The sequence below is a fragment of the Rhinopithecus bieti genome, unplaced genomic scaffold (assembly GCF_001698545.2).
Source record: "Rhinopithecus bieti isolate Rb0 unplaced genomic scaffold, ASM169854v2 scaffold_26199, whole genome shotgun sequence".
NCBI classification, from domain to species: domain Eukaryota; kingdom Metazoa; phylum Chordata; class Mammalia; order Primates; family Cercopithecidae; genus Rhinopithecus; species Rhinopithecus bieti.
This window is the reverse complement of record NW_016811775.1, coordinates 644,095-655,412: the sequence shown is the minus strand read 5'-3', so window position 1 is coordinate 655,412 and position 11,318 is coordinate 644,095. Positions and strand designations below refer to the sequence as shown.

The 11,318-nt window shown below is 50.5% G+C and overlaps 1 protein-coding gene across 1 annotated transcript in view; it reads right to left on the bottom strand.

Moving 5' to 3' along the window:
* The window catches only part of SYCE2 (synaptonemal complex central element protein 2), a 20,175-nt gene extending 11,113 nt beyond the window's left edge, over positions 1-9,062 (bottom strand). Inside the window, 2 exon segments of the mRNA XM_017895057.1 lie at positions 7,738-7,853; positions 8,640-9,062. Coding sequence (XP_017750546.1) covers positions 7,738-7,853; positions 8,640-8,654 — 131 coding nt within the window. The 5' untranslated portion in view covers positions 8,655-9,062.
* Between the last annotated feature and the right edge of the window lie 2,256 nt (positions 9,063-11,318).

The window sequence follows — 11,318 nt, the reverse complement described above, 5'->3', positions numbered from 1 at the left end:
GCCTCCCAAAGTGCTGGGATTACAGGCGTGAGCCACCGTGCCCGGCCTTATTTTTATTTTTTTAATTTAATTTAATTTTTTTTTTCAGAGGGAGTTTCACTCTTGTTGCCCAGGCTAGAGCACAATGGCGCAATCTCAGCTCCCAGGTTCAAGCGATTCTCCTGCCTCAGTCTCCCAAGTAGCTGGGATTACAGGGATGCACCATCACACTCAGCTAATTTTGTATTTTTAGTAGAGATGGGGTTTCTCCATGTTGGTCAGGCTGGTCTTGAACTCCCGACCTCAGGTGGTACGCCCGCCTCAGCCTCCCAAAGTGCTGGAATTACAGGCGTGAATCACCGCGCCCAGCCTTTTTGTTTATTTTTGAGACAGAGTCTTGCTTTGTCGCCCAGGATAGAGTGCAGTGGAGCGATCTCAGGTCACTGCAACCTCCAACTCCCGGGTTCAAGCAATTCTCCTGCCTTAGCCTCCCAAAGCGCTGAGATTACAAGTGTGAGCTGCGGGTCAGCCTCTAGTGACCTTCTACACTATAATCTGATTTCCTACCCCTGTTTGTCAGCCTAAAACTGTCCCCCTCCAGCCACAAGATCAAGTCTAAATTCCTTTGCACAGCATACAAGGCCTTCCAGGGCCCTGGCATCCACCCTCTCTTCCAGCCTTAATGGGTTTTTTTTCTTTTTCTTTCTTTCTTTTTTTTTTGAGAAGGGTCTCACTCTGTCACTCAGGCTGGAGTGCAGTGGCATGATCTCAGCTTACTGCAGCCTCTGCCTCCTGGGTTCAAGCAATTCTCCCACCTCAGCCTCCCGTAGCTGGGATTACAGGTGCCTGACAACCATGCCTGGCTAATTTTTGCCTTTTGTTTTTTTTTTTGAGACAAGTTCTCATTCCGCTGCCCAGGCTGGAGTGCAGTGGCGCGATCTCAGCTCACTGCAACCACCATCTCCCGATTTCAAGCAGTTTTCCCATCTCAGCCTGATGAGTAGCTGGGATTACAGGCACCTGCCATCATGCCCATGGGGTTTCACCATGTTGGCCAGGCTGGTCTGGAACTCCTGACCTCAGTTGATCCGCCTGCCTTCGCTTCCCAAATTGCTGAGATTACAGGTGTGAGCCACCGTGCCCAGCACAGGCTTAGTTTTCTTTCTTTTTTTTTTTCAAGACAGAGTCTTGCTCTGTCACCCAGGCTTAAGTACAGTGGCATGATCTCAGCTCACTGCAACCTCTGCCTCCTGGGTTCAAGCAATTCTCCTGCCTCAGCCTCCCAAGTAGCTAGGATTACAGGTACCTGCCGCTGCACCCAGCTAATTTTTGTATTTTTAGTAGAGACGGGGTTTCACCACGTTGGCCAGGCTGGTCTCGAACTCCTGACCTCGTGATCCGCCCGCCTTGGCCTCCCAAAGTGTTGGGATTACAGGCGTGAGCCACCAAGCACAATCTAGCCTTACTGTTTTCTACAGTCCCTTCATCTGCAGCAATTGGGGACCTTCCACAATTTCCCCAAACATGTCAGCCTTTGCCTGGAATGACTTTCCCTTCCTGCCTCCTTCAAAATGGAACATCTGGAATTTTGCTTCTCTACCCCCACTACCCCTTGGCCTTGCTGGTCACAAAGCTGCCACAGTTTATGAACATCAGTCCCCTCTAGTGCATGACACCTTGAGGGTGCAGACTACACCCTACTCATTTGTTTTGCAGCACCCCAAAGGCTTCATCAGTTTGCTGAATATCTAAATGAATGCAGCACTGACACTGGGGCTCCCACACCTCCTCCTACGGGGTTTGCCTTGTTATCTCGACCTCTCCTGGATGCTCTCAACAGTTTCAGACCTTAAAATTAACATCAATGAGAGCACCAGGTGTTTATTTGTGTGTGATTGTTCACAACCTGCTTGAGCTGTTAATGGTTCAGAGCTGCTCCTTTCTAAGGCTCAAGGGATGAGGCTGGAACCGGTTTTCATGGCAGCTAAGCAAACAGTTAAAAAAAAATCACTTGAATTCAGCTAATTCAAGTTTCATGGTAGGACAAAGGCCTGCATCAGACGTCTGCTGAGAGCTTCTTTATTTTTCCAACCTCTCCTTTGGGGATTTATCCCTTTCGATTTCATTTTTCTTAATACTCAGCAGCTGCATATTAATCAGGATGCTAATGAATCATAGGCTTCCCTGGGCCTGCATTCACCAATTAACTTTAATAAACAAAATGCGCGGTGTCCTCTCTGCTGGCTTTCCCGGTTCCTAGGCTGGCTTCTGTTGCCGAACCCTGGACCGAGGCCAGAAAATGCAAGTCAGCCCTACACAGCATGTTGGGTGTGCATGGCCTGCGCCCGCATTGGGCAGTGGGCTGGGGGCTGTGAACACAGCGCTTCGTTCATCTATTATGGTCTGTCCTTCTAAGAAGTCCCTAATTTGGCTGCGAGGATTAGGACATAGTTCCCAAGCAGGGCCCACGCTGGCAGGGGGCCCAGGAGCTGCTGAGGAAATGGGTCTAAGCGAAGAGACCATCTGTTCGCTCCAGGTAAAGCTGTGATTGGCAGGCGAATGAGCCAGAACTGCCCGCTGGCGGGGCCCTCCCTCCGTGGCCTCTAACAGATATACAAGTAAACAATCCGCCAGCCACTTATGACCACCGCGGGTGGCAGTCCCGGGAGAGGAGGCAAGCTAATCAAACATTCAAGGGGGGAACACAACAGAATCTCTGGCGCTTAGGCAAAACAATGTTTTGCTGAAGTACAGCCAGGAAGGGGGAAGGTTTGAATGGGAGCTGATGAGCCAGTTCCTCAACCTCTCCTTTTCTCTCTGGAAACGTGTTAACATTTTAATCATGTTGCTGAGTATCTGCTGCTGGATCTATTAACTGGCCCCTGCACTGGTTTTAATCCATCTGTTTTTTGGCCCAGAGTTCCCGTGGAGCTCCTTGAAGTCTCTAATGATTTGCAGCAGTCTGTCTTTTCACTACACAGATCCTGGTCTAAACATGCTATTCTGCAGTAAGGTATTAGCAAACAAACGACTTCAACCATTGCTTCCCTTTTTTTTGGTCTCCAATTGATAGCACACACTAGAAACCATTTCACACCCGTGGCTTGCTTTCCAGCAGAGGAATGTGCCAGGTGAGGGAAGCTGACTGCTTTCTGCCTAGAGTCCTAAGGGCCCTGTCCTGACTCTCCTCTCACTCCTTCCCCAGGTGAGCTCATTCATTCCACAGCCGCTGCTGAAACAGTGACTCCTGCAGCACCATCTCCAGCCCCTCGCCCCATCCCGAGTTCCGGGTCAGAAAGTTCAACTGTATCTTGGACAGGTGGATGTCCCTGGCCACCTAAAATGGCTCAGACAAACAAGGACAACACGGAACTCGTGTTCTTGTCTCTGCCAGAGAAGCCACCACCTACTGGAAACCACCACAAGCTGGAAAGCCGGCAACAGTGATGTGCTGGTAAGCATTTAGCAACTGGCTGTGTGATGGGGGGAAAGCCCTGATTCATAGCGTTTGCCAGTTTCTGTGGTGCAGAGCCTCCCACCATAACCAACTTCAGGCTACCAACATGAAGACAAGACGCTAAATGCCAAGTTGGGAAGAGATGTGTAGAATCGACTCTTGCAAGCCGGTAAGAGCTCGCTCCAGCACGTCATGGCCGGGAAACATCCTCCCTCATCCCCTTCCTGTGCCTCACGGTAGGAGGCACTCCCTCCACCTGCCCTGCTAAAGGCCACGCCCCCACAGAAGCCTCTCACTACGCCTCCCTACATTCACACATTCTCCCTCCCAGCCATTCTCTACAAAGCAGCCATTTTTTAAATTAATATTATTTTTTGAGACAGAGTTTCGCTCTTGTTGCCCAGGCTGGAGTGCAGTGGCGCAATCTTGGCTCAGTGCAACCTCCGCCTCCCGGGTTCAAGTGATTCTCCTGCCTCACCCTCCCAAGTAGCTGAGATTACAGGCATGCACTACCATGCCTGGCTAATTTTGTATTTTTGGTAGAGACGGGGTTTTGCCATGTTGGCCAGGCTGGTCTTGAATTCCTGACCTCAGGTGATCCATCTACCTCGAACTCCCAAAGTGCTGGGATTACAGGTGTGAGCCACCATGCCCGGCCTGCAGCTGTATCTTTTTATAACTGGAACCTGAGCATATCACTTCTGTGAGCCAGCAGTTCCCTTCCTAGGTATAAGTATGCCCAGGAGAAATGAAATCATCTGTCCACACGCAAACTTTTCTAAATAGATTTCATAGCAGTGCTGCTCATAACAGCCAAAAAGTGAAAACCACCTGAATGACTATCAGCAGATGAATGGATCAACAAAATGCGGTAGACTCATGTGGAATATTATTCAGCCATTGGAAAGATGGAAGTCCAGATGCAGTGGCTCATGCCTGTAATCCCAGCACTTTGGGAGGCCACCATACCCAGCCTGGAGTGATGAAGATGTTTTAAAGTTGACTATGAGAATGGTTGTCCAGCTCTGAATATACCAAAAGCAATCAAATCATACACTTCAAGGAGGTAAGTCGGGCGCGGTGGCTCATGCCTATAATCTCAGCACTTTGGGAGGCCAAGGTGGGCAGATCACGAGGTCAGGAGATTGAGACCATCCTGGCTAACATGGTGAAAGTCTGTCTCTACCAAAAAAAAAAAAAAAGCCAGGCGTGGTGGTGCATGCCTGTAGTCCCAGCTACTCGGGAGGCTGAGGCAGAATTGCTTGAATCCAGGAGGGGGAGGTTTCAGTGAGCCAAGATCACACCACTGCACTCCAGCCTGTGCGACAGAGCGAGTCTCCGTCTCGGAAAAAAAAAAAAAGAGGTGAACCGGATGGTATGTGAATTATATCTGAAAGCTGTTACCGAAAAACCCTCTAGGATAAAAGTCTGTAGCCCACAAAATGCCTCATGACCTGGCCCCTTCTGCAGCCCTCACCTTGCCCTCACCCTTATACCCCACTTGCTTGCCCAGCCACACTGGCCTTCCTTCAGCTCCCCGAATGCCACAAGCAGGGACTTTGCACAAGCTCTTCTCTCAACTCCTCCTTCCCCGCCCAGCCCACACCTTCTGCTTCAACATCTCTTTTACAAGGACACCTTCCCTGGCTCCACGTTCCAGTCTGGCTGCCCAAAGGGGAAAGGTCTCCCGGCACCATGATCTGTTCCGTGTTGGTGCTTAGTCAGATGCAAACACCAGGAGGGTATGAGCATGTCTGTCTGGAGGACAGGGGTGTCCCTGCTACCAATTACAATACCTGCCATATCAGCCTCTTTCCCCGAGACAGGGTCAGGCTCTGTTGCCCAGGCTACAGTGCAGTGGTGCGATCTTGGCTCACTGCAACCTCTGCCTCCCAGGTTCAAGCAATTCTCCTGCCTCAGCCTCCGGAGTAGCTGGGATCACAGGCACACACCACCACGCCCGGCTAATTTTTTGTATTTTTAGTAGAGACAGTGTTTCACCATGTTGGCCAGGCTGGTCTCAAACTCCTGACCTTGTGATCCACCCACCTCGGCCTCCTAAAGTGCTGGGATTACAGGTGTGAGCCACCGCGCCCGGCCAACATCAGCCTTCTTGCTCTTTTGAGAACACATCAAGCTTATTCCTACCTTAGGGACTTCATAGTTGGGGCCCCCTCTTCGTGGAAGTTTTGAGCCCAGAATGCCTCCTGGCTGGCCCCTTCTCATGTGACTTCTTCAGAGTTCTCTAACTGCTCTAAGGTTCCTGTAACTCTACTTGCTCCTTACTATATTTTGTTTCTTCATTCCACTTACTTGCCACCAGTTGAAATGACATTATTTACTTATTTATTTTTGAGACAGGGTCTTGCTTTTCCAGTGCAGTGAAGCAATCATGTCTCACTGCAGCCTCGACCTTCCAGGCTCAAGTGGTCCTCCCACCTCAGCCTTCCAAGTAGCTAGGACCACAGGTGTATGCAACCACACCGTGCTGATTTCTTTCTTTTATTTCTTTTTGGAGAGATGTATCTCCCTCTGTTGCCCAGGTTGGTCTCAAACTCCTGGGCTCAAGGGATCCTCCTGTCTTGGCCTCCTGAGTAGCTAGGACGACATGTGTGCACCACCACGCCTGGCTGATTTTTGTATTTTCAGTAGAGACAGAATTTCACCATGTGGGTCAGGCTGGTCTCGAAATCCTGACCTCAAGTTATCTGCCAGCGCCAGCCTCCCAAAGTGCTGGGATTACAGGCATGAGCCACTGCATCCAGCCTCTACTAAATATATATATATTTATTGTAAATATATATATATATATATTTTTTGAGACGAGTCTTGCTCTGTCACCCAGGCTGGAATGCAGTGGCACAATCTTGGCTCACTGCAATCTCCGCCTCCTAGGTTAAAGCAATTCTCCTGCCTCAGCCTCCTGAGTAGCTGGGATTACAGGCATCTGTCACCATGCCTAGCTAATTTTTGTAGACACAAGGTTTCACCATATTGGCCAGGCTGGTCTTAAACTCCTGACCTCATGATCTGCCTGCCTCGGCCTCCCAAAGTGCTGGGATTACAGGCATGAGCCACCGTGCCTGGCCTACAAGGGACTTTTACAAAGGTTTCCATATTTAATTTTCACAGGAATCCTGTGAAAAAGGCAGAACAGGTGTTATCAATCGTAATATTTTAGATGATAGAGAAAGTGAATTGCCCACCACATACTGTGACTGACACAGTCAATTAGGGACTGAGCTTACATCTTTTCACTTCAGGCTGCCCCCATCAAGCCACCCCTAACACAGCAAGGGTGAACAAGGTCATGATCCAGGCCTCCATTCGACTGATGCCAAGATTCCCGTTAAGATAACTATGTACTCAACTCTTGAAATGTATTTTTTGGCCGGGCATGGTGGCTCACGCCTGTAATCCCAGCACTTTGGGAGGCCAAGGCGGNTTTTTTTTTTTTTTTTTTTTTGAGATGGAGTCTCGCACTGTTGCCCAGTATGGAGTGCAGTGGCACCATCTCGGCTCACTGCAACCTCTGCCTCCCGGGTTCATGCCATTCTCCTGCCTCAGTCTCCCGAGTAGCTGGGACTACAGGCGTCTGCCACCACGCCCAGCTAATTTTTTGTATTTTTAGTAGAGATGGGGTTTCACTGTGTTAGGATGGTCTCAACCACCTGACCTCTTGATCCACCCGCCTCGACCTCCCAAAATGCTGGGAATACAGGTGTGAGCCACCACTCCTGGCTTTTTTTTTTTTTTTTTTAGACAGAGTTTCACTCTTTTTGTCCAGGGAGTGCAGTGGCGTGATCTTGGCTCAGTGCAACCTCCGCCTCCCGGGTTCAAGCAATTCTCCTGCCTCAGCCTTAGCTGGGATTACAGGCATGTGCTACCATGCCCGGCTAATTTTGTATTTTTAGTAGAGATGGGGTTTCTCCATGTTTGTCAGGCTGGTCTCAAACTCCTGACCTCAGGTGATCCACCCGCCTCAGCCTCCCAAATTGTCGGGATTATAGACGTGAACCACTGTGCCCAGCCAATATATTTTAATAAATTAGCCAGACATTCTGGCACGCCTCTAGTCCGAGCTATTTCAGAGGCTGAGGTGGGAGGATCACTTGAGTCTGGGAGGTGGAGGTTGCAGTGAGCCGTGATCATGCCGCTGCACGGTGACAAAGCAAGATGCTGTGTTAGGAGGGGAAAAAAAAAAAAAAGAAGCAGACACTGGCAGAGCCTTGGGGAAGAAAATGGTGAATGAGAGGGACCCAGGGGCCCGTGTGGACCCATGGGGCTGGGATCTTCCTCACCTAGCTGGCCCTCCACCAGCTTCCTCCTTGCAGTTCTCTTCCCACCGCTGATGCTCCTTGCTCTCTCCCAAGGGCTGTGGCTCCTGGTCTTTGCACTTCACATGGGGCAGGTCCACCTGCGAGCACAGTCAGGAGGGAGGACAAGGAGGGAGGATAAGGAGTGAACAGATTGTCCTCCTGCCGACCCTTCAACCCTGGGCACCTCTATGTGCCGCTGCGGGACGGTGGGGACCCGCAGGAGAGACAGGCTGGGCTGGGCAGGTGCCATGAGGGCAGGGGCGTGGGGTGAAAGGACACTCTGTCCCTAGGGGACACCTGGACACCAGACCTAGAGCGGCCGGGTGAGGGCAGGGCTGTAGGAATGTAACTGGGGGACCTGGGCTCCTAACTAGTATGTGTGTTGGCTGGAGTCCTTCCAGAAAGAAGAGGTAGGAGAAAAGAAATGAGGCCGGGGGCGGTGGCTCACGCCTGTAATCCCAGCACTTTGGGAGGCCGAGGCGGGCGGATCACGAGGTCAGGAGTTCGAGAACAGCCTGGGCAATATGGTGAAACCCCGTCTCTACTAAAAATACAAAAATTAGCTGACGTGGTTGGGGCATGTCTATAATCCCAGCTACTTGGGAGAAAAGAAATGAAAGAAACGGGTGCGGTGCGTGGGTGTGTGTGCCTTTCTCTACTCCATTTCGGCCACGCGCCATGTGTGGAAATCAGACCGTCAGTGCGTCAGTCAGGGCCGGGTTCAGTCAGTCAGGAAATTTGGGGCCAGGCCTGATGAGAGGCAGCCCCAGTAGCAAAGGACAAGGGGCCGGGCTCGGGTCCGCTGGAGAAGGCTGGGATCGCAGCCGTTCCCTGCCCATCTGTCCGCCCGCCCCACGCGCGTGAAGGAAACAAGCGTCGCGTACTCCCTGTCGCTCCATTACGTATTTTCCCGCCTTCCAGCTCGCACCGTCTGCGCATGTGCCGACCCGCCCCTGGTCTGCTCAGCTCCGGCGCGTGCTTGTTGTGCGACTCATGCTCCCGGCCCCGCCCCCTTTGAGAACTTGCACAGCCAATGGGGCGGGGCCGACCGTTAGGCGGCAGTTTCGTGGTCCCGGGGCTGCGCGCGCAATAGGCGCTGCTGGAGAACAGGAGGCTAAGCTCTGTGTGCGCGTGTGTGCCCCTGTGAGGCTCCAGGGTCACACGCAGCGCTCAGGTTATAGGGATCTCAAAGAGTCCTGTATTTATTCTGTACATCTAACTTCATCCACTCTGCCTTGGAAAATATTCTCAATAACAATTTTTTTTTTTGAGACAAGGTCTTGGTCTGTCGTCCAGGCTGGAGTGCAGTGGTGCGATCATACCTCACTGCAGCCTCGACCTCCCAGGTAGCTGGGACTACCAGTGTCATCCACCACGCTCTTTTATTTATTTATTTATTTATTTTGAGACGGAGTCTCGCTCCATCACCCAGGCTGCAGTACAGTGGAGCAATCTCGGCTCACTGCAAGCTCCGCCTCCCGGGTTCACGCCATTCTCCTGCCTCAGCCTCTCAAGTAGCTGGGACCACAGGTGCCCGCCACCACGCCCGGCTAATTTTGTTTTTGTATTTTTAGTAAAGACAGGGTTAGCCAGGATGGCCTCTATCTTCTGACCTCGTGATCTGTCCGCCTTGGCCTCCCAAAGTGTTGGGATTACAGGCGTGAGCCACGGCGCCAGGCCATGCCCTTCTAATTTAAAAGTATTTTTCTGGCAGGAAGCGGTGGCTCACGCCTGTAATCCCAGTACTTTGGGAGGCTGCAGTGGGTGTATCACTTAAGGTCATGAGTTCAAGACCAGCCTGGCCAAAATGGCGAAACCCTGTCTCTACTAAAACTACAAAAATTAGCCGGGAGTGGTGGCAGGCACCCGTAGTCCTAGCTACTCGAGAGGGTGAGGCAGAATTGCTTGAATCCAGGAAGCGGAGGTTGCAGTGAGCTGCGATCATGCCACTGCACTCCAGCCTGGGTGACAGAGTGAGGCTCCGTCTCAAAAATAAATAAATAAATAAACAAAACACATATACACATAATTATATGTATTTTTTCCTGTAGAAATGAGAATTCTCTGTGCTGAGCCCAGGCTGGTCTCCAACTCCTGGGCTCAACCATCCTCCTGTCTTGGTTTCCCAAAGTGCTGTCTCAAAAAAATAAGAAATTATCTGACCTACCCTATTGACTGCAGGTCATAAGACCTCCGTTTCAAAGAAGCTTCTGCCCCACACAAGGCCTACCTATCTAGATTCTTCTTGGTCTCTCTGAGCATGCATTCCTCAGATTCCAAGAAGAATCTAGATAAACAGGCCTTGCTGGGTTTCCCGATGAAGCCTATTAGTATTAGACAACCCCCCACCTTTTTTTTTGAGTCTTGCTCTGTTGTCCTGGCGACACTGGAATGCAGTGGCGAGATCTCAACTCACTGCAACCTTGGCCTCCCGGGTTCAAGCAATTCTCAGCCAACCGAGTAGCCGGGATTACAGATGCACCATGCCCGGCTAATTTTTGTTATTTTTAGTAGAGATGGGGTTTTTCCATGTTGCCCAGGCTGGTCTCAAACTCCTGACCTCAAGTGATCCACCTGCCTCAGCCTCCCAAAGTGTTGGGATTACAAGCGTGAACCATAACACACCCTTTTTGTCCAATTAGATTTCTACTTGGGTGTTCAAACTTTGTTGAACCTAAGCATAAGACACTTTTCATTAATCAGGCATGGTGGCAGGCATGTATAATCCCAGCTATTTAGGAAGCTGAGGCAGGAAAATCCCTTGAGGCTGCAGTGAGCCAAGATCGCCCGTACACTCCAGCCCGGGCAACAGAGCCAGACTCCATTTCAAAACAAAACAGTTTCCCCTTATCTCTGGGTCTTCATTCTGAAGGCTTGTCAGGTAACACTATGATCAAATACATTCGTATTCCTTTTCTCTTATTAATCTGCCTTTTGTCAGTAATTTTTAGTGAAACTTCAGAGAGCAATAAGGAAGCTTTCTCTTCATCCCAACACAGCTGAGGTTCAGATTTGATGGAAATGGCAACAGATTTCAGGGTACTTGTGTTTATTTAGACACATAAATATGTATTTATTTAATGACAGGGTCTCACTCTGTTGCCCAGGCTGGAGTGCAGTGGTCGAGCTCATTGCAGCCTCGACCTCCAAGGCTAAAGTGATCTATCCGAGTCTCTGGAGTACCTAGGATTATAGGCATGAGCCACCATGCTGAGCTAATTTTTGTTTTTTGGGGACAGGTCTCTTTCCAGCCTACGCTGGAGTGCAGTGGTATGATCTTGGCTCCCTACAACCTCCACCTCCTGGGTTCAAGCGATTCTCCCACCTCAGCCTCCCAAGTAGCTGGGACTACAGGTGCCTGCCACCATGCCTAATTTTTATTTTTTATTTTTTTGAAACAAGAGTCTTGTTCTGTCACCCAGGCTGTAGTGCAGTGGCACAATCTTGGCTCACTGCAACCTCTGCCTCTTGGTTCAAGTGATTCTCGTGCTTCAGCCTCCAGAGTAGCTGGAACTACAGGCGCTCGCCACTATGCCAGCTGAGTTTTTTTTTTTTCTGTATTT